This window comes from Trematomus bernacchii, unplaced genomic scaffold (genome assembly GCF_902827165.1).
Source record: "Trematomus bernacchii unplaced genomic scaffold, fTreBer1.1, whole genome shotgun sequence".
Lineage (NCBI taxonomy): Eukaryota > Metazoa > Chordata > Actinopteri > Perciformes > Nototheniidae > Trematomus > Trematomus bernacchii.
Window position 1 is genome coordinate 26383038 of NW_022987720.1, and position 23222 is coordinate 26406259.

The window sequence follows — 23222 nt, forward strand, 5'->3', positions numbered from 1 at the left end:
ACATGCATAAAAACCTTCAAAACACACAAGGGGACGGGTAATAACCGGAAAAGCATGACATGGGACCTTTAAAGTATACCACACAGCATCTTCAACATTTTGATATTAAAGGTAGGGTAGGTAATTTGAGAAACCAGCTTGAGGGCGCTAGAATTTGAAAATACACAGCCGGAACAAATCTGCCACTTCCTTACAGAGCCCCTCCTCCAACACACACGAACGCGCACATGACCAATGAGGGCACGAGATAAGTTTGTGCACAGATGGAAGGCAGGCAGGTAGGCCATCCAGGTACTTTAGCCGGGCCAGCTAAAATAATTGGTCGTGTTTTTTACAGTACTACGGCTTCCACAGATGACATTTTTTGTATGGATTTTTTGTCAAAGCACTTAAGATATTCATTGCTATCGGGATGTTAAGAGCATTCCATGGAATATAACAAAAAGTGTATCTCGAGCCGGTTTCTCAAACTTACCTACCCCACCTTTAACTCATGTTCATGCTTCTGAAATATGTGAATGAATATGACAGCAGAGACGTGCAGATCTATACATCAGGTGTATTTATTCAAGAGAAATGATACACCACATTATGGAGCTGGAAGAGGAAGAAAAAAAATCAAAACTGATATAACCATTTTGTTTATCTCCAAGCTCCGAAAGTACATGTTTATTTAAATACAGTCAAACACAAGACACGGCAGCTGACGTTGACGCTGCCGCAACGGACAGAAGAGCGAGAGGAAGTGGGAAGTGGACTTCCTGGGGTGGGGGGGGGGGGGTCTTGCTAGGGTCAACCTGTGTGGAAGAAAACAGCAAAGAGTGAGTACACAGTGACGCCAGAATGAATATATGTTGGTGAAGAGACAGGAAACGAACCTCTGCAGTGAACTAGAGAGCAGATTATTCGTAAATGTCCTTCTTGTCTGCGATGTACTGTACAATCTCGTCAGGAGTCATCAGCTTCTCTGCTTCTCCGTCAGGGATCTCAAAGCCTGCAGGAAGAACAGACGGAAACAAATTTAAATGTGTTTTTCTGTTCAAAGATGAGGCTAAATACATCAGCCAGCTAGCTGTTGACACGCAGTATGAAGACGGCTAAGCTAAAGGCGGCTAATGTTCATTAATTGAGTATTCAGTAGAAGTTTCGGACATTAAATGAGTGGGGTATTTACTGTCGTAGAACAAAATGTGAAAATCTCTTCAATACACTAATTTATATAAATAGTTATCACCGCAATAAACCACATTTAATTTAATATTCTGTTCTTGTACATATCCCATATTCTATTGACATGTATATAGACTTTTTGCACTATTTTTCTTTTTGTATTTTATTATATATGTTGCATTGTTGGAGGAGCTCAGCTCAGAAGAATTGTATTGCCATTTCTACACTGTAGCTTTGAGCATATGACAATAAAACCTTTGAATCTTGAATTTGAATCTTCAGCTTGTGTTAACGAGGGTTAGGGTTAGTTGTAGTTTTGTGTGATTTCACGGCACGCTGACTCACCGAACTCGTCCTCCATGGCCATGATGATCTCCACCTGGTCCAAACTGTCCAGCCCCAGGTCTTTCATGAAGTGGGAGGTGGCCTGCAGCTGAGGAGCCGACAGTCACAGACATTAAAGTCTCACAATCGCTTTGTTTCTGAACAAAATCTAACAAAATCTCAAGCCATGTTCAGTTTATGGTCTGCATATGAATCATGGATATTTAAAATAAAATAGCTGGATAATCACTACGCCATTTTGTAATGGACATTTTTGACAATGTTTTCAGACTTGATGGTTTCGTCCCTTACCTTCTCGGGGTTGATCTTGTCGTAGAGCTTCAGGACGTACAGGACGCGTTCTTCGATGCTTTCTAGGGTGAGGGGGGGCAGATGAGCATACTGTCGGCACAACACGTCCAATGAGGGGAACTGAGGAGGAAGAAGAGATGAAGAGGCGTCAGGAACAGAGGCTATAGGTTGGATGAAGGTCATGGAAATGGACAGAGGACAAAGAAACAAGCTACTGAATTAGCTTACAGCTGTTTATGCTCACTTACAATCTGTGTGTCTAAATGTTACTGGCACAAAATGATAGCAGGCTCTAGCCAAAAAGCGCTTAAATAGACACAGCACTATTAAGGTAACAGGTGGGTGGTTATTTTAAATGTTCTCCCTTTTCTTTATGTACAACACTCAATAGTGCACACGTGCCAAACTATAATTAAGAGACTTAAATTAGCATACAACTTAATATGCTTAGAGAGTATTACTGAAGAGATGCTGTAGGAGGGATGTGAAATGTCACATTTTTATAAGAAATCTAATGTTTTGTTACAGGCTAAATTATTTGAGGGGATATGCTTTAGTGCCAACTACTAATCCAAGCTGAGACATGAGTATAACTGTCTCTCAATATGACACTAATGTATATTCTCTGTAGGCCATTAACTCCTATCATGCATTTACATTTCAAATTAATCCTATATGATGTGTAGTATTTGATCTTTTATCCCCGACTGTTATAAAGGTTGATAGACTGAATGAATGAAATGTGCTATACGAACACAACTGTCTTATGTTCGTTCTAAATAGTCGAACCAATGTTGGTTGTACATTACTTTCGGTTAACGACGTGTAGCGTTATATTATTTTAGTTGTGGACATTAAAGTATCATAAAATAAGTCATCATGCTTCCCACACTTCAGAAAACAGTAATTGATCAAGCTAACATCACACACAGCACAAAAATACAAATCTAAGCACTATGTCCATCTAACAAGCCCGATTATCTATTAACCATATAACTACAACTAGCTGTGTAGCGTTAAAAGGCGATTAGGTTTAACTTTAAGTCTCCACATGTCTGTAAATTGAAGGTGAAACAGGGACAACAACACAAATGTGTGTCCATTAGCTAACAGGCTAGCTGCGCAACTGCAGAATATGGCTGTTGTGCAACCAAAAATAAAACGTGTTCATATTCAGTGGACTTCAGGAAGGATGTCCCACAGACATATGTTATAAGTGGTATATTAAACTACTCGCATGGCATTAAGAACTTTTATCGCGCCGGGTTAGCCTGACATATTTGAAAGGCGTCGGTAGGTCACCGCTGTTTAGGCCCCGACGGCTCAATGTTACCGGAGACTCACCCGGTTCACACACCGCGTCCTCCGGTCGGCCGAGTAGAAGGAGAGGGCTCTGTGGAGAGGAGCTGCCGGGACCACCGCGGCTCTGAGGGCCAGGGGGCCGGAGGAGAGCCTCAGCGTGCGGACACAGTGCTGCAGGACACGGGCCGCCATGACAGAGAAACAGTGACTAAAGGATCCCAGCGTGCAACGCGATGAAGAGACGAGATCATGAGCTACCCTGTACGCATGTGCACAACTCAAACTGTGTTTAATTCTTATTTTATTATTTAGGTTATTTGATTGTGTTTGTGCGGTTTATAATGCAATCAACTTATCATATCCTATAAAGAGATATCTTTTAACATTGGATTTCATAAAAAAAGTATTTCAAAGGTGATAGAATTGATTTTAGGAAGAAATAATCGATAACAGAAAAACACAACGGATTAGTTGTTTCATAATTACCTTACCCCTTGACACAAATAAGTAGAATATTTCTACACACTAAAAATGCAATAATGTCTCAATCAGCACGATACAGCTGAAATATATCAAACAACAGATAGTTTAATTTGCTTGGCTTGACGAAATGCATCGATTATTTGGCACTCAACTAGTTTTGCCTGACAGCAGAGCAGCAACACAAACTGTGTCTTTATTTGGAATATTTTATTTTATTTTGAGAGATTGTTATGTTATTTTAATAAATGTTTCCTTAAATGTAGTTAACTAAAACACCACATGTTATTAAAATTAAATATACTAACTTGCACACGAGTTATGATTAATCTCAGGGAGGACTAATCAATAACAGAACAATATAACGGAAAAGTAGATTGATAATTACCTTGCCACATGACGCAAACGAGTAGAATATACACTTCATACACATTCAAAATGCAATATACAGTTACAAGATACAACTCAAATAAAGCAAACACCGGTGGATAGTTTCATTTGTTTGGTTAAATGAGATATATCGATGATTTGTCACTTGACTCGTTTAGTCTGAGAATCGCAGAGTCGGCAGAAGAAGAGAGCTGACAGCAGAGCAGCAACACAAACAGAGGACTATTATCACTAAATTGTCCCCATTTTACTTAATATTTAATTAGATATATACAATATTCTATTTATTCCCAGCCATGGAGTTGTCAGAAATACTGTACAACAAAGCGGAGTACATTGAGACGGTAATATGTGTGATTTTAATCCGTTGTTAGCTAGCTTGTTGCTAACCGTAGCTGATCTGGGCGTTGGGCGTTGAATAGCTGAAATCATTAGTAGACAATAAAGACAGAAACTCACTTTAATGCAGTTATTAATAATGTCTGTCGTTGTATTTCAGGCTTCTGGTAACAAAGTGAGCAGACAGTCAGTGCTGTGTGGGAGTCAAAACATCGTACTCAATGGCAAAGTAAGGAAAACAGACTGCTCGATAGTGTTATTCATGTACTTTATTAGGCTGTGACAAGTGTTTTATTGTGTGTGTTTGTATGTCCAGACTATAGTAATGAATGACTGCATCATCCGAGGGGACCTGGCTAATGTCAGGGTGGGCAGACACTGTGTGGTGAAGAGCCGCAGTGTAATCCGACCACCTTTCAAAAAGTTCAGCAAAGGGTAAAGCATAATTTTCTCTGTTTCATTCTAACAGATAACAGATAGAATTACAGATGTGTATTTTGTACCTGAATGAACACTTCTTCCTGACATCAAAGATACATATTTATCTGTTTAACTCTAAGTGAGTTGCAGTGTCAGAGATATGATAAATACCAAACGTATTTATAAGGAGAGAGAGCTAGCCTGGCACTGAGCTTGTGGAGCTAAAAGCCTCAAAAACGCACATCTCTTTTTAGAAATCTTTACGGATTCAAGATAATCCACGGGCCTGTTGTGAAAAGTTTTACGAAAAACACACTTTCTGCCAAACTACCCTAATAGATGGCCGAAAGGCGTATGCGTAACATTTACATCTTGCTTTGTCTGTCTCTGATCAGTAGATCTAGTTTTTCAAATGTATTTTTGGCGCTTTGACCACCAAAGGCCAACTGCCATCTTCCATTGTATTTAAGGGAAAGCACTTGCATTCCGCATTAAAACAGTCCACAGACAAATAACACTTCAGATATGTATTTATGCTTTGGGGGCAAACTGTCCCTATCATTTCTGTTTCCTATGACTATTCAACAAACACCTGACTGTATTATCTTTCTGCTCCCACCCTCCATCTCTCCCTCCAGAGTGGCTTTTTTCCCGCTGCACATCGGAGACCACGTCTTCATCGAAGAGGACTGTGTGGTCAACGCAGCGCAGATCGGTTCCTACGTCCACATTGGGAAGAACTGTGTCATAGTAAGTGGGATGAAAGCACACATACACAAACATCTAAGCAGAACAAATGATAAGGGAGAGGGGATATAAACAGAGCAGTGTCTCCTCTAGCCTGTGGTGAAACAGTCACATGATAGTCATGTTCAGATGAACTGAGCGCAGGCAGGCACAGATCTGGGATGAAAAATAAAAGGAACACATTTAATTAATTAAAAATATATTTTATTGCCAGCGAGCAGTTTTGCCGGAGCTCATTACATTTTATCACCATTGCGTTACTACATGCCATAATTGAAAAAGAGAAAATTACAATTATTTTATAAACAGAGAATTCTGTTAATTAAATCAAAGAAAACCGCAGAATTTTCATAAGAATATTCATGTGAAATAGAAAAAGCACTACAATCCAATAAACATTTAAATAAAATAGTTGACTTCCTACTTGTCCAGTGCATTAATACAATAGAGAGGCGAAGTCCCTCCCTTTCCGGGGGACCTCCATGGGACCTTATTTCGGAAAAAGTATGTATTGAAGTCAATGGGGAGAGAAAGATTATCTTTCGATCCTGTTTGAATTGTGCCACGAATTACACATATGATGTTTGTCAATTTAAAAGATAATTTTGCAAGTCAAAAAAACTGTGAAGTAACACTTTTTTTGTGTGAAACCGCTCAATGAACTACATCTCCCGTCTCGCACCACACACCAAGACGGCCGTCACGTTGGCACATTTCACTTCTTTCTTTCAGAATGAGGCGAAAAGTATTAAAAGAGGTGAAAATCACTCCAAGTCTGGGCATGTTGAGAGCTGTACATACACAGAAGGGGAGTTAGTCGGTTCCGTAAGAGCCGGCATGCGGGACCGGGATTCTGGGATTTGTAGTCTTTCTAGTTGCGTATTTTTCATAGTCTTATATTTCAACAGTTTTACGACAAACTGACTTTTTTTACATGGAAATTATTTTTTAAGATTGACAAACATCATATGTGTAATTCGTGGCACAATTCAAACGGGATCGAAAGATACGTTTTCTCTCTCCATTGACTTCAATAGAGTGGCGAAGTCCCTCCCCTTCCGGTGGAGCCCCATGGGACCTTATTTCGGAAAAGTTATGCATTGAAGTCAATGGAGAGAGAAAGATTATCTTTCGATCCCGTTTGAATTGTGCCACGAATTACACATATGATGTTTGTCAATTTAAAAGATAATTTTGCAAGTCAAAAAAAAAAAAAAGTGTCGTAAAACTGTGAAGTAACACATTTGTTTGTGTGAAACGCTAAATGAACTACATCTCTGGTCAACAACACACGTGACGTCACCAAGATGGCCGTCACTACTGTCTTGTCAACACAACGACCCTCACTATCACCACAATGAAACACGTCCTGAAGAATGTCATGCAAAGCTGCCTGCCTGCCTTCCTTTGATTCTCTCTGAACTGCCTGGTCGTTTTAATGTTTAATGTCAACCATTTGTGCAGATAGCATGAAGTAGAGAAGATCGCCGATGCTAACGTTAGCGTTAGCATTTCTCCCCCGGGCTTAAATGGTGTATTATAGAATGATCACACCGGTGACAGTACTATTCAAAGGGTTCACGAAATATGACTACTACTCTTACTGTTTAACATTTTGGGTTACTTAATGTTACTTCATGTTAAGGCTAATAAAAATGACAAGGCTGTAATGCTAACTAACGTGCTAGCTACTAGCTAGGTAGCTAACTTGATCCACACACTCCTCTTTCATCAGACGGGAAGCGAAAGAACGAGCAAGACCCATTGCTGGTATAATAACAACCTGGTACTAAGCACACAGGCATCTTGTTAAAGTTATCTTATCTTAGCCAGCGCCATATAGATAGATTATATCTATATGGCGCTGATCGTATATATACGGTATTATACGTATATCGTAGTGTCTCAATTGTGACATCACTTACGCGACTCTGGGATTTGTAGTCTTTCTAGTTGCGTATTTTTCATAGTCTTATATTTCAACAGTTTTACGACAAACTGTGACTTTTTTGACATGGAAATGATTTTTTAAGATTGACAAACATCATACGTGTAATTCATGGCACAATTCAAACGGGATCGAAAGATAAGTTTTCTCTCCCCATTGACTTCAATGCATAATTTTTCCGAAATAAGGTCCCATACCCCGGAAGTAAGTGGGAGGGACTTCGCCTCTCTATGCAGCTCTTATTTGGAGTAATGAGGTCACATGACATGGAAGCTGTTAAAAAGACTTGAGAAATGAGACCCTGGAAAAGTACATTCTGTGATGAATTTCCCCTATATTAAAATGTGTTTATGATTCTTCTTGTCTTCATCTTTTTATAATACAAGTATGTAACTTTTAGGTATTTTGTACACATGGATGTTTTTTTACTATGATGGTTTTTACATATGTTATTCAATACATACATTCCCAACACATGAAAAATGGTTGAGACCAAAAACAAAACAGGAACTAAATTCCAATTCAGCCCAGTGTCCTTTTGACTATAAAGATGCTTTCCCCTGCATTATCCTGAAGTGTCTCAATCCATCGTGTTAACTGGTTTTATGTGCAGGGTCGGCGCTGTGTGCTGAAGGACTGCTGCAAGATCTTAGACAACACCGTGCTCCCTCCTGAGACCGTGGTGCCGCCTTTCACCGTCTTCTCTGGATGTCCAGGTCAGCTCCAACACACACACACACACATACATACATACATACATACACGCATACATACACACACATATTTATATATATATATATATATATACATACATACATACATACATACATACACACATACATACATACACACATACATACATACCAGGGTTTCCGCTAGGATTTTTTCTTGCCAGTAATAATTTATTTTACCGGACAAATTCGAAACTTACCGGTCATGTTTCAATAATAATAAGAATAAGAATTGTGTAGCACAGTTTCCGTTAGCAGGTAATTAACGGACTATGACCGGATATGCTGATGTTTAAAACTCAGTTAATGGGGCTCATTTTTATATTGCTTCAGTTTATAATCGTAACAGATCGAAAAGTTCAGATTCATTTTTCAATAAATGATTCCACAAACAACATCATTATTACATTCAAACAAACTACTTATAGTAGATAAAGTACATTATTTAAAAGTTTACATTAACTTTGGATAATAACATGGGAGAAACGGATTCTCTCTTTTTCCTCTCTCCCTCTCTCCTGACAGCCCATCAGTTTCTCATGCAGCTCGCTAAACAGCGGGCGGGGCTTCAGGTGATCATGCAGAGCTGCGTGTCTCCGTCAGACTCAGCAGCTGATCTGATCTCTGATCTCTCTCTCTCGTGTCCGGTTATACTTCACTCGCGTTTATGTCCATATCGATCAGATCCAGCTCTCCTGATCGGCCTTTATAGAGAGCAGCGATCAAACTATTAAGAGTGAATATCGGCCGATAATGATCGGAGCATCCTAATTATTACATTTTGACCGGCAGGTTTTGAATTTACCGGTTTTTAATAAATGTTACCAGCTAAAAAAACGGTAATTACCGGCTAACGGAAACCCTGATATATACACACACACACACACACACACACACACACACACACACACACACACACACACACACACACACACACACACACACACACACACACACACACACACACACACACACACACACACACACACACACACACACACACACACACACACACACACACACACACACACACACACACACACACACACACCAGATCCTTTCACCTTGTGTTTATCTACCATATCTTTACCTGTGTCCATCTTTCTCTCTCAGGTCTGTTTTCAGGAGAGCTCCCAGAGTGCACACAGGACCTGATGATCGATGTAACCAAGAGCTACTACCAGAAGTTCCTGCCTCTCAGTCAGATCTGAGTCCTGCCCCAAAAACCGTCAGCAGGATCCAGACCCTTTCCAGATGCCAGTGTCAGGTCAGGGTGGGGGTCTCTCATCACAAATGGACTCTGAGAGCTCACCTTCTATTCCTCCACCTCCCAAAAGACCCTACGTTTATCTGCTATTCACAAACACTTGGTCCTGTATAAAAACCCTTATAAGATTGTAGTGTTTGAGAATGAGAAAAGCACATGAGAATAACATCTGATATAGCTGCAAGAGGTAGTATGCAGCTCCAACATTGAAAAGTCTTTACAAATACAGAAATTGTATAAGGTGTTGTCATTGAACTACCCACAGCAAAGCAGTATAAGATGCTTTCAAAGGGCACAAATAAAGACCCTACAGGCACTAGTAATTTTTCCGGATGAATAATGTTCATGTTTTCTGCTTAATGTGATGTGGAGAAACTCAAGGATCTCTGTGTAGCTGCAGATAATCACATTCTTCACTCTATGACAGCAGCTGTGGGTGAAGATGAGGAGGTGGTGGAGCTATGAAAGGAAGGAGGTGCCTGTATGACACCCATGGACCAAAACACTAGCAACAACAGTGATGTTTAAGGATGTTGGCATTTAAACATGCCACATTTAAATACACACTGATATCAGCACTTTTCGAAGGCTATTCGTTGTTTTACTCATTTTATTTCTAATTTGAAGAACTTCTTTGCATTCTCCTCCACTGGCCTATGTTTTGTTTTTATTTAATAATGTGTTTTATGTCTTTACTTTTCAAATGATCAACTGCAGTGTTTTCATTTTAATTTGTTGATTTGTGCAGGACAGCCCCCTGTGCTTTGCCTTTGTTGAACTCTGTGACTATACTGTAGCCAACATCTAAAATAGTGCAGCAATCAAATAAATACAAATGCTTGAACATCTGCCTCACATGGTCTCAGCTCTGCCTGCTTTAACAACTATTAACCACTTGTTTTCCTCCAGCAACTGTGCAAATGTTTTAATCTGTGATTCCTAATATATGCCACAGGGCTTTATATCTTGTATTCTATTGGATGTTATGACATCTTTGTAAGGTACTTGGTGGTGCAATGTTTTATTTGTAGTGTGCACGCGCTTGGGCACACTGGTTACATCGTCAATTTGGTTGTAATTCGCAACCAAGCATAACATTATGCCAACGAAGGATAGGAAGAATCGACTAAACAAGTAATTACATATTTAAACTATTCAATAATGGGCTTTATGTTTCATGTTGAAATAAATGCATTCAACAGGTTTTAAATAAAACTCAAGGATACAGGGTTTAGGAAAGAAAACATGTAAACATGTTTTGTTTATATGAAAAATGCTCAGTGCAACTTTAAGCTAATTAAGCTTTAAAGCAGCCTGTGGTGTTTTGTTTTAAACAACATTTGTCTTTACGTTCGTGTTTTTTTCCCTCACAAAAGCTGTATGATTATATGAGGTCAAACAAACGTGTGGGATATATTTCCTTCCCTTAAAATGTTTGCAAAGTTGTTAGCATCCATGTTTTATTACTAGCTTCTTACGGCATTTGTGATTTGTTAGCACACTGCTGTGGGTTTTGGCGCGTTACTGCCACCTGTTGGGCGAGAGGTATACTGTAAAACCCAGATACAGTTTATACAGGCTGTGGTTAAACCAAGTAGTACTATTTATTTCTTTAAGCATTGGCTGGACAGTTTATAGAGTCACCTGTTTGTATGTACGTTTCACAGGAGACAAACACTCCATGGACCCCCTTGGTTTAAATCATATATCTACTAGAGTTTGAAAAGTCCATAAAGAGACTATAAAATAGTAGAAAGGATTAGATCAGAATCAGAATCAGAATACCTTTATTAGTCCCACAGAGGGGACATTTGCATCGTTACAGCAGGAAAGAGCCACAGACAGCTTAATGTTACCTATGTTAAGAAAAAAGTACTAAGTTATGATATAATAAAAAAATATAATATACAAAATAAAAGTAAAAGAAAAAATACTTTCCAAAATACAAATCCTGTAACAGTTCTTAGGATTTAGCAGCCAGGTATATATTACACAGTTATTAATGGCTTATGTATATAATGTATATATTGCACATATAGCACATATTGCACATAGTATGATGGTATTTAACTGCAGCAAGTTACACAATTTACAAGATACAAAATGCAAAAAAACACACCTTGTAACGGTTCTAAGGATTAGCAGCCAGTTATAAATTACACAGTTATTAACGGCATATATATATTGCACATATAGCACATATTGCACATAGTTCATTGGTATTTAGCAGCAAGGGGTGATATAGCCTGTGTTGTTGTGTGTGTAGGGGAGGGGGGGGGTCTACTAGGGGCTGTGCTGGTTGTATAGTCTGACCGCTGCAGGAAGGAAGGACCTGCGGTATCTCTCCGTGTGACAGCTGGGGTGCAGCAGCCTGTCGCTGAAGGAGCTGCACAGTGAGGACAGGGTGTCCTGGAGGGGGTGGGACATATTGTCCAGCAGGGAGGACAGCTTGGCTGCCATTCTCCTGTCTCCCACCACCACAGTGTCCAGAGGACTCCCCAGGACAGAGCTGGCCTTCCTTACCAGTCTGTTCAGTCTCTTCCCGTCAGCAGCCGAGATGTTGCTGCCCCAGCAGGCCACACCATAGAAAATGGCTGATGCCACAACAGAGTCGTAAAAAGTCTGAAGGAGTGCCCTGCACCCCGAAAGACCTCAGTCTCCTCAGCAGAAAGAGTCTGCTCTGTCCCTTCTTGTACAGAGCAGCATAATTATCAGTCCAGTCCAGTTTATTGTTCAGGTTTAGAATTCGACTCAGTAATAAGTGTCACTGTTAAAGATAGTTGCTACACTATCAGAACAGGGTCACGCACACTTTGCAGGCCTGTATGTCCCCATCACAGACCCGTGGCCATGACATGTGGAAAAGTAACTTTTTTTCTCCCAATGCTGTTCTTTGGCATCATCTTGTGGATTAAAGCAGTGCCAAGATACGTGTAATGTATGTGACCCTTCAATAACTCAGTCCAGAGAAGAAGGCACAACTAACTAAGGAACAACCGGAACAACCACTCCCAAAAAATACATTTGAAATACTATAGTGACTGTCATTTCATTTCTTTTTTTTGTGACCAACTTTTTATTGTTTTTTTTTGTGTTTGCCCTCACAGAGGGACTTATATACACAGATACAAATTATATAGACAATATAGACAATAATACAAAAAGAAAAAGAAAAGACAAAGAAATATAGGGAATCCCTTTCCCATGCCACCCCTTCCCACCCATCTTGCCATTTCACAGAAAATCCTACCTGATGTTTGTTAGCAATCGTCTGAGTTCATCTATTATATTATATATATTATTTAAATTATAGCATAACAATTTATCCACATAAAATACATTCATACCTTTTTTTTTTCCACATAACATTTCATCTGTTTGAGCTGAATTGAGATTGACTCCTAATAATCTACAATTGCACCAAGGTGTGCATATATGTACAATCATAATTTACATGAATGATATTACTAGATCAGCAGCTCTTTGAATAGCCTCTAATGTTTCTGTCATTTCATTTCTATAGTGACAGAAATATTTTTCCCATTTCGTTTTAACACACAAGGCTCCTCTAACTACCAAACAGATCACTGTTTCTTGCTTGTGAGTCATCTCTTGTGAAATGCAAACTATTCTATAAGTGCTTACTGCTGCTCATTTGCATGTCAGATTTAAATGCAACCAGATCTATCCGGTCTATAGGGGGAACCTCTGGTGCAAGTTTTTGAGTTCTCAAAATATACCTGCGAAGTGTGTTAAAATGAAGAGTAAAAATAAGCTTCCTTACTTGGCCTAAAAAGGTTTGCTTTATTCATTTACAATACACTTTGATGACATGCCACTTGCCCTTTATTTTCCATAAGCTCAAGAGGTGCAATTGTACAAATTAAACACTTCTGTACGAACCCTTAATTAAATATTAAAGTGGACCTATCATGCTATATTTGAATAATATAGTGTAGGACCATACCTATATAAAGGCATATTTATACTTTTTTTTTTCAAAATACCAAACAGATCATGCATTTTAGCCATGCCTCATTTCGCTCAATTTGAAAAATGTTAGCTGTTTTTGCAAGGGCTGATTCTGTACCACCTACAGGCCTGGCATATGCACTACAGCGTCTCCAGCGCTTTCGAACGGCAATGGCCGTGGCTGTCTCCTCCTGATTGGTGGAGTTGGCCCAATAGCCGTAGCGCCACCGTCCTGACGTCAGGACAGTGTTCAAATCTGGATCAGTTTTTATCAGATCCGTTGCAGCCCCTTTTTTTAGAGATTTGGGTATGGAGGAAAATAGAGAGGGTTGTGTTTTCTGACACTTGGTGAGTTCCCTGGAACACCGGGGACACATATTCATGTATAAAAGACGTACAAAAGTGCATTTTGCATGATAGGTCTCCTTTAAGCAAAAATAAATAAACAAAAGTAACAAAAGAAAACTCCATTTACTTTTCTTTAATGAAACAGACGATCCATTTGCAACTCAATGGTTTTATTTATTTTACAATGTGAACCACATATATCATACCAACAATTAAATGTTAAGTATATAGATTAGCCATTTATTACTTTTTAAACAAATAAGTATCAAGAAACAGCTGATAATAGTGTTGGCTCCAGAGACACGTGGCATGACTCAGCCTTTTTGAGAACAATGTGGATGAAGGCCGGTGATTGGCTCGGGGGAAGAAAAGAAAAACACAAAGTGCACCCCCCCCCCCCCCTAATAACCCAGCTAATCAATGCAGGTTGAACAGGGGGATTAGAAAGATGGCAGCGTCCTGCCAACTCGCTTTAGTCCTGCCTTTTGAGGGGGGGGGGGGGGGAGAGAAACTGTCAGCAGCCACTTCACGTCTTCCCTTTGTTGTCATGCAACAGAAACACTGGGGAGGATAACCACTCATTTGTAACATCACGCACCATTTGGTTTCAGTCGATGTGGAGTGCTAGACGCAAAAACAGTGCCCGGAGAAAGAGCAACTAAAATATCCAAAATGCATTCCTCCGATTTAATTAAGAGCGTGTTGACAGGTCAGTTCAAAGGATTTACATAATCTCCGTACACTGCCATTGGCTGTCTTTAAGGGCCGAAGTTCCTATTCAATAAACATTGATCCTTCCTATGTTACATTATTAACTAGCCTTGTGCTAGCTGAAGCTAACCAGGACATACATTTCTTGCTTTTTAGAAATATGTAAAGCATGAATCCTCACCATGAATTACTTTTTCTGTAACCAACTCAAAACTCCATTTGGATCTATTCGTTTTAAATCAGTCCAACTCAGTGGTTTCCTTTGTATGTAAGAATAAAGTCTTTGACAGAAGCAACACATCTCAGCCTTTTCTTTTCCACCAACAAGCCAGATATGATGTATGAATATAAAAGCCAACCTATAACGCAAAAGAAAATTGAAATCTGTGACGAAACTGTAACAGAAGTTAAAAACTGGCATGCTTTATACAACTAAAGAAAACCCACTTTTCCAGGTCGTACAAATAGAAGGGGAGTGAACGAAAAGGAGGATGAGGAGAAGGAAACAGTGACGTCTCATTGGTTCAGCTACAGCGGGTATTACAGGTCAAGTTTAAGCCAACATTTACTCTATCACTAATATGGCAGGGCATCACTGGGGATATTTATATTTGATAACTCAAGATTTTTTAATAATTTAAACTTTGTTAGCATCCTATGCTAAAGGAGACCAATTGTGCAAAAACAACTTGGATATACTCCAAGTATCTTTCAATATAAATCATAAAAAAATTCAATCCAGTTCTTCTTACTTGAACTTGAAATTTCGGACTCGTGCGGTATCACTGACTCTTCACCGTTACAAAATGATGGAAGGCAACAACAATTTGAATTAAACCAGCGAGGATATTCATCATCCTGTAAAAAAAAGCCTCCACGTCGTATTAATGCACACGGCCCTGATACAAAAAAGCAGACCAACACCCAAACTCCAGCCAGATAATGCAATAATGTGTGTTCCGACTGGCGTGTTTCGTGGGTCTATTTAGAAACGCTACCTTTGTAAACGGTTCTGTGATTTTTGCTTTCTTAACAGCACCGACTACCTTCCGATAAACCATTTGTCAGGCAGGGAAAGACTCTTTAATACAAGTAGAGCCCATGTGCGGAATTGTTTGAAGGGTTGTTGGACCAAAAATGTGTGTTTTTAGTCATACCGAGTGTTTACTTCCTCTAAGCAGTGAGTGTTGTGCTAATCTAGGCTACATCTGGGATATAATGGAAGAGCCAATTTGTTTGCATGAGTTAGAGGTGAAAATTAAGTGCAGTCCTTATTGCAACTCAGAATAATCACAAGATCACATAAAAGAACAGTTGCTTTTTGTATAAGACTAGGGTAAAGGGGTGAGCTTTATGACAAGCTGTATTCACAAATAAAAAATAAAAAACAGAAAGAATGTGGAGAAAGAATTAACTTGGCTATCAATGCTGCCAACAAACCTAGAATTTTAACACTGGTGGTTTGACGAACTAATGAAAATGGCGACTGGCTTTACTAAATGGAGCCATAGTTGAAGCAGAGTTAGCGGAGAGTAAAGTGACGTGCCATCGACCTGGAGAAATGTAACTGAAGCTAGATGACCCCACACCTGTCCTACTGCGATTCAGCTCACCCACCGACGACAGTGGAGCAACAGAAAGATCACGTGTTGGTCGCAGAGGGTTGAGTCTCTGACAGAGTTGGGGCTCCAACGTTTGGCGAGCAACTCGGTTCACTGAGTGAGACGATCATGGCCCTCACTTCCTTATTAAGGTGGCGGGTGAGGATGAGTGGGGTTCAGGGAGGGAAGGGCACAAATGTGTCGAGGATCAAAGTGGCTTTTACTCGTCGAAGCAGCACAGTGCGTGTTTGAGAACTGTCTGTATCCCATGATGAGTCTTCCTTCGTTGTCTCCTTTCCGGGGCGGGGGCGATGGCGTCCGGACCTCCTCGTCACACACACTCATTAAGTGTTCTGATTGCAGTGATTTGTAGCAATAGAGCAGGGAAAGGAGACAAGGAATAGAGTAAATTCACCACCAGAAAAGAGCAAACGGGGACCATCTGTCTGCGTTTTCAGACGTTCTTCTGCACAGCCAGGCAGCTGAATGTCTGTCCATCCCTCTGTGCATCTGTCCCATGTTCGCCCCTTCAACCCCCTCCCTCCCTCTCCTAGCCTTGGCTCTGAAGGCTTACCCCCCTCACACACACACACACAGGCAGGCAGCACATCAGATCATCCTGTTGCGTTTGTGCGTAGGAGAGTCTGTGATGACATCGCTGCACTGGGTGGAGTTTCTTTTCCTGGCTCCTCCCCCTCCGGCGGAGGCTGTAGAGTCCAGATGCAGCGCCATCTCTTCCGAGATGAAAGTGTTCAGGTCGACGTCCTGGAGCCCGTTGCGCCGGCTGCGGCACACCGGCCCCGATCCGGAGGAAGCGCCTACGCCGGCCCCGCCTCCGTTACTGCTGCTCCCGCTCACATGTGTGGGAGACCCTGGAGCACCGGAGCGGACGCTGATGCTCGCCATGGCTCCACTCAGACCTGTGGAGGGAGGAGGAAAAGACGGGATCATCAATCAAATCTGATATATATTGTTCAATATCACTAATTACACATTTGCTTCAGGGGGCTTTACAGTTGTACCTCTATACGGTGTGAAGACAAGGAAAAACTGTAGCAACAGATGAGGAACCCTCTCTCAGGACGGACAAACGGGCAATAGATGTGTGTATAGAGAATAAAATTAGAACATAGAAAATCTAAATGACCAAAAATAATGAAAGAACACGAAAGAAAAAGGCATTCTTTGGAAAATAGGACGGATGAGCAATCTTGATCTTGAAAAAATCCATCCTGTTATGTCAGGTTTCATAATTTATTGCAACACCTTCATCAATGTGGTTTTTGGATAGCCCAACATTTACTGACAACCAAGCAAGCACATCATAGGTGCATTAACTTAGCATTTGTCTGGGGAAAGTACGCTGGACACACATGACCACAAAGATGGTATCTGTAAGTGTCTGAGAAAATATATTTTGGGGAAAAAAGTGTTGCATCGGCATTGCTTTGCCATATCAAGCATTCATCTCAAGGGCATTACCCTTTTTCCTGAGATGTAAACAGGTATATTGAAGGTTTAGAGTTAGCCTTGCGATGGGGAAGGACACAGAAAGTAAACAGCTCTGTGACGGGACTTTATTTGTCAAAGTCACTCGCTCAGGCTGTTATTTGAGTGTGCGTTTCAGTCTCCCCTTTGGACTTCAGAAGAGAACGAGTAAGGTTCAAGCTTCTTCAGAATTACATTGTTAGGATGTCTGGCACATTACGGCATTTAAAGCAGCTACCTCAACACTAGAGCCAAAGAACAAAACGATTCCACAGAAGGTTAATCTCAACAGATGGGTTTTGTAGAAATAAATATGATGCATAAAGTGTCAAGTACAGTTTGTAATGTATTCATGACCCAGCATTTTAATGTAATTGATAAAAGCCTTCAACCAAGTGGTGATGTCATGAAATACGCAACTGATTTTGTGCTTCACATTTGTTCAAAATACTAAGTTGTGTCTGTAACAACAAATTAGTGAATCCTATTGTCGTGCAATTTGTTTATACAAAACAGAAAGTATGTCTCTCCCAACACACACAGACAGTGGTGGAGAAAGCTAAAGCTATCTGATAACTGAGGAAGGAGACACATTAGAAACTTCCTGACACAGAGAGACCTGTTTCTGTAACCTAAACCACCAAATGCCTAACGTCATACACCCTGACCCCAGCTACCCTTTCAAAGTGAGGACCCTCAGATAAAGTTCTGAATACTTATCTGCACTAACAGCACACCAGAAATACATACAAATGGTTTCATCTGCAAATTTAAAAAACAGTCATCACAAAAGTACTTCGCTTTTGTTTTAGCAAAGTGTTCCCTGTCACACAAACAGGGTCAAGAAGTCCAACACAAACACGTACACAACATGCCCTTATCTCTGACACACATGTGGCGGAGCACCTGGGACAGACTTGCTCACACACACGCACACACACACACACACACACAAACTCTTCCAGGAATAAACTTTCTGTACTTCAGTGCTTACAAGTCAACACTTTGTAAATCAGTAAAAGAGAGTCAATAATGAAAGGAGATTCACCTTATATAAAGTCTGCATGTTCATATATTATAAAAATAAGGAGAATATTATACCTTATACCCCAGTACAGTATTTAATTGTACATTCTGTTATCTTTTTTTAAGCCTTTGAATCTAGTGCATTGTAAAACCTTATATTTATCAAGTTTGTGGAATCAGTAGGTCTCACGAACACATAAGAACCTAAATTAGTGAGCATGCCCTCATGCAAAGGCTGGTATTTAACATATACTGGTCTTAAAGACCAGCCGTTTTCTATGCATCAATGCATCTACCTCCTGGGTTGTAAATCACATATCTAATTAGATGGACAGAATGGCGGGCTCTTCACTCACCGTGCAGTGCTATGGCCTCCCTGAAGGGCTGCAGGTCTGCCTCCACAGATGAGCCGGTCTCCGCTGGAGAGTTAGCCCGACTCGGGGCCACCATGGCCAGCCGGGTGTTGGTCCTGCTACTCCTGTGCGGTGGTGCTTTGCCGCACAGAAAGCTGATAAGATCCTCCCTGCGGATGGTTCTCCGTCGCTTCTTCACCCAGGCCAGCATGTCCTGCAATCCAATACAAGCGCAATCCGTCCTTAGGCAAGGTTTCATTTTATGATGCAATTTGTATCCCTCTTGAACACGCCTGCTGTGTACACCTAAAATAATCTAAAAGCACTGGTTCTTAAATTTCAAACAAATGTGACAGGAAGGGGTAGCATCACAATTTGTCCGGATGCAGGAGAAACAAGACCCACCTTATTACGGCGCTGGTGGCCTGTCTGGATGCCCCGATCAAAGGTTCTCTGATGGGCCTCCACGCTCTCTGAGATGGTAAAAAAAACACAATATAAAAATAATTAGAATTTTTCATTATCATGTGTTGGAACGCCAAGCAGATAATGACACCTTAAATAACATACAGCTTGAAAATATGTTTGGCATAGGAACATGCATCATGGGTTATGGTGTACATACTTTTATTTCTATACATTTTTGGGGAAAACATAATAGGAAAATCACATTACTTTTGAAAGAAACAGCAAATTACTTCTGGAAGTTGCTCACTCCCTAAAGCTAAATTCTACCCTCTTCCAGGTTTTGGAAGGTAAACTGCCAAATTGGGAGTCAAGTCCAGTACAATCTCATTCTTACTACAACAAACCGCCTCCCTTTTACTGGTAATTTCCTTAAATTGTTATACAATTTTTGTTTTAAATAAGGTCTATTTTTCATCTATCCCTACAGTGAACATGACACACAGACATACCAAAGACCTGCAAGCCCTGTGAGAGACAGATCAATAGAGCGGATAAGAGTGTAGGTCTGTTTACCACTTGTTGGATGAGCCCGTCAATAAAACATGTCTGCATTTACAAGTACAATGATAGTCAGCAACAATCTGTATTGATAAAATGAAAGCACACAAACAACTGTAGGTGTAGTAGTTAGCAGATCGATATATATTGCCCAATAGCACGAGTATGGAGAGATGTGGTTATATAGTTACCTTTGTAGAGGTTGGTGACTGCTGTGGCAGAGTTCTGAAATGGCACCCACAATGACAGGCCCTGCTGATGGCATACTCTGTCTGTGTCGGAAAGGGGAAATATGTTTAGTTTCTATACATAACACACATGTGAAAGAAAGCAGTCTGGATAAATGTGACCAAAAAAAGGACAACAAAACATTTGAGAGGCTTGGTGATTACAGGGTTGAAGTGGAGATCATTTTCATTCGCCATTTTGTCCTGCTTCTAAAATTGCAGGGACATGGTTTGTCATAAAAATAACTGTCAGCCAGCGCTAGATGGCCAGCTTGGCAGCAGCTTATTTAGCAAGAAAGCACCGACACACCAACTTAACTGCATCATCAGCAGTAAAGTTGCTATGTCAAACATACATGTCAAACACGGATTCACTTAACAAGCTCTGACATAATGGACAGGAATGTAGTATGTTTGATGGTAACTTAACGATAGCATATTGCTCACAAACCAATATTTCCACAGAATACAATCCTCGCCATTTTGTGATTATTACGCGTTGCTAAACAAACTGCTCGATCAGCAGCAAACCGAGCGTTTAAGAACAAGAGTGCATGTACGTGCCGTTAACTCTATATACTATAATAGCATATTTCAACAGTCAGTCATGTCCGGTGGAACAGATGGTAACACTGACAGTAAACCAGAGACTGTCATCTGGGAATGTCGCGTAGCTACGATTGTTGTTACCATCGCCATTTTGTATCTAGCCCGGCTAACGTTAGCTTTCTTCTGGTGACTAAACTTCAACAAGCCGTCGAATTGTGAAATATATTCATGTTGAGATAATTTAATTATGCCAGTAAAAATGATAGTTGTTTGACAATATAACCAGGTTTTGTAACTATTTTATGTCACTGGCTAACAGCTAGCTAAATTTAGCCTTTGCCAAATCAGCTGTAAACGTTACCCAGTTTTGACCAGAGTTTTCTAGCAGGCTAGTTAGCATTCTACGTTAGTTCACAGTAACGCGTAATTAGCCAGGATGCTAACAAACAAGCTAAATGCTAACTAGCAATGTTAGCCTAGTTGGACCAACTACAGGCAAAAAGAAAGCGCTGGTATGCACCTTTATATAACTGTGCCACGGCGGTGGCGGAGTTCTGGAAGAGATGCCACAGTTTATCCTGGTCGTTGTCGGCCTCCTCCTCGCTCGGCTCCCTCTGCTCCGCTTCGGCCAAACACTGCCGCTCCCATTTTGAGAACCAGTGCTCGGGTCCGTGTTCCTGTATCTCCGAGTCTCCGTCTTCCTTCTTCTCCTCCATTTAATGCACCAAAACAGGAGTTAGATGCTCCTTTTTATATATTAAACTATTAATATCGGGCCCTATATGAATAATTATTTGAGTAAATTCATGAATGCTGTTTGATTTGTAATAGTTTGCCCCTACAATACAGCGTTGCTCTCTGGCCCCACTACCATCTGTGAAGATAAGCTCAGCTAACTATTTTTCCTGGTAGCCGACGTTGTGATATATACAACGCAGACTATCTTGTTGTGCGCTTTAGCCCGCCCATTGTATCATATCTCGACTATGATTGGTCATATGAACACTGCAGGGCGGGCTTGAAAGCTTTATTTCGAATCTTATTGGCTCACGGACACGTCGCTCAAAGCATTGACACAAAAGAACCACAGTGAAAATTCCTCACAAGCTTGCGAGAGAGAGCAAGTTGTGTCGTGAAAAATCTGCACTGTTTGAATAAAAACAAAATATATGATCATATGTTTTGAAAAGTGCTTTATAAATACTGTTTTGTAATCAACTGTATTATTTTATCCTTCTTAGTGTATTTTCTTTCACTTTCTAATGAATTCTGAACCCACAAGCTGGGAAAGGACATTATATTAACCATATAAACGTTTTCCGACAACAGCTAATTGAAGGCCTCTAATATTAGGGGCGACACCTTATTTATACAGTTATATATATACTATAATATGGGCGACTCACATGAACCCTCTACAAGTCCATATATGACTCTCATGATAATTTACCTACAAAACCATTTTTGACCTGCTCAAATGGAGAAAAAAATGATAAGAAAAATAATTAATATGTTATGCACACCAATTTAACAAATAAAAAGGAAATTACATAAACGAGAGGAAGTCAGTGATCATAAAAAGCCTAACTGCGACGGGTATTGTGACATGGTGTAATATTGTTTTTAACCACTGCATGGTGCAATTTACTCAAATATGAGAATGCATGTCTATTACAGCAAAGCACCTTCTGGTTACAGCAATACAGATTTGGATTGCTAAGTATTATGAAAATGATGAACACTGCCTTGCTTATGTGATATTTCATGATAGGCAGTAGGTTGTCCTCCAAAATGGTCACACCCAATGATATACACGTTTGCACGGTTACAAGTAAGAAAAGTGACATTATTGTAAGCCTTTTTTAAATATGTTTTTTTATCTTTGATTTCACTTAATTGGCTTAATTGTTTAACCGTTGTAATAACTTATATTGCTGTATACTTTTTGTTGTTGTTGATCTAAATTAAAAGCTTACAATGATAATGTAACCTTGTCTTAATGCAACCTTGAGAATCACGAATCAGGTTTAGGAGGAAATAAAAATGTAAATGAAATAAATGTACAATAAAAGTACATACAAATAAATGAGGTTACACAATGTGTAGACGCCACAAAGCAGCAATGGGCTACCATACACTGAATGCAGGGCCCCTGGAGTGGAAAGTTGCTAATTGAAATGCTATACCATTAACATACAAATAATGCATTGAAGTAAAAACAAAAAGCACAATTATTTTTTCTTCGATAAGTCTCCTGTTAATTGATAAAGTGTGGTTTTTATTAGTTAGTTTAATAGGCAATAGATGATCCAGTTCGGTAGGACTGTTTTTCTTCATTGCCCAAATGTCAATATAAAATGTGCAGGAATAACTATTTATTCAACACCGTTTCATAACAAATGTTTTAAAGTTAAAACAAATATTAATGTTATTCTTTTTTTTACTATGTTAAAGTATTTTTGTGGAAGAAATAGTACGATATGAAATTAATTGAGTACACTTAATTACTTATTTAATTACTATTGAAATATTGCTTTCTGTTCAAGCCATT

At 39.9% G+C, this 23222-nt stretch overlaps 3 protein-coding genes across 3 annotated transcripts; 1 reads left to right on the plus strand and 2 right to left on the minus strand.

The window, feature by feature from the left end:
• Positions 1 to 541: 541 nt before the first annotated feature.
• ndufab1b (NADH:ubiquinone oxidoreductase subunit AB1b) lies at positions 542 to 3371 on the minus strand. The gene is made up of 5 exons (XM_034143866.1): positions 3151 to 3371; positions 1807 to 1926; positions 1516 to 1603; positions 879 to 994; positions 542 to 797 (listed from the first exon to the last, which is right to left on the minus strand). Exons 1-4 carry the CDS (start codon positions 3298 to 3300, stop codon positions 903 to 905), a joined length of 450 nt encoding a protein of 149 aa, XP_033999757.1. The 5' UTR covers positions 3301 to 3371; the 3' UTR covers positions 542 to 797; positions 879 to 902.
• Positions 3372 to 4149: 778 nt separating this feature from the next.
• dctn5 (dynactin 5) lies at positions 4150 to 10285 on the plus strand. The gene is made up of 6 exons (XM_034143868.1): positions 4150 to 4322; positions 4478 to 4546; positions 4634 to 4752; positions 5376 to 5487; positions 8046 to 8148; positions 9277 to 10285. The coding sequence occupies exons 1-6, from the start codon at positions 4275 to 4277 to the stop codon at positions 9372 to 9374; spliced, it is 549 nt and encodes a 182-aa protein (XP_033999759.1). The 5' UTR covers positions 4150 to 4274; the 3' UTR covers positions 9375 to 10285.
• A 3582-nt stretch (positions 10286 to 13867) lies between these two features.
• Positions 13868 to 21569, minus strand: cunh16orf72 (chromosome unknown C16orf72 homolog). Its single transcript, XM_034143867.1, has 5 exons — positions 21192 to 21569; positions 20087 to 20167; positions 19335 to 19402; positions 18933 to 19143; positions 13868 to 16982 (listed from the first exon to the last, which is right to left on the minus strand). Exons 1-5 carry the CDS (start codon positions 21385 to 21387, stop codon positions 16672 to 16674), a joined length of 867 nt encoding a protein of 288 aa, XP_033999758.1. The 5' UTR covers positions 21388 to 21569; the 3' UTR covers positions 13868 to 16671.
• Between the last annotated feature and the right edge of the window lie 1653 nt (positions 21570 to 23222).

What these genes read in the sequence shown, in the direction of transcription:
- cunh16orf72 (XM_034143867.1), bottom strand. Translation starts at nt 21,387, where the DNA reads ATGGAGGAGAAGAAGGAAGACGGAGACTCGGAGATACAGGAACACGGA. An exon ending in CGTGGCACAGTTATATAAAG is followed by an intron (nt 20,168 to 21,191) that starts GTGCATACCAGC and finishes TTTCCGACACAG; the next exon opens with ACAGAGTATGCCATCAGCAG. An exon ending in GGAGGCCATAGCACTGCACG is followed by an intron (nt 16,983 to 18,932) that starts GTGAGTGAAGAG and finishes CTCCCTCCACAG; the next exon opens with GTCTGAGTGGAGCCATGGCG.
- ndufab1b (XM_034143866.1), bottom strand. Translation starts at nt 3,300, where the DNA reads ATGGCGGCCCGTGTCCTGCAGCACTGTGTCCGCACGCTGAGGCTCTCC. An exon ending in GGACGCGGTGTGTGAACCGG is followed by an intron (nt 1,927 to 3,150) that starts GTGAGTCTCCGG and finishes CTTCCTCCTCAG; the next exon opens with TTCCCCTCATTGGACGTGTT. An exon ending in ACAAGATCAACCCCGAGAAG is followed by an intron (nt 1,604 to 1,806) that starts GTAAGGGACGAA and finishes TCGGCTCCTCAG; the next exon opens with CTGCAGGCCACCTCCCACTT.
- dctn5 (XM_034143868.1), top strand. Translation starts at nt 4,275, where the DNA reads ATGGAGTTGTCAGAAATACTGTACAACAAAGCGGAGTACATTGAGACG. An exon ending in AAGCGGAGTACATTGAGACG is followed by an intron (nt 4,323 to 4,477) that starts GTAATATGTGTG and finishes GTTGTATTTCAG; the next exon opens with GCTTCTGGTAACAAAGTGAG. An exon ending in TTCAAAAAGTTCAGCAAAGG is followed by an intron (nt 4,753 to 5,375) that starts GTAAAGCATAAT and finishes CTCTCCCTCCAG; the next exon opens with AGTGGCTTTTTTCCCGCTGC.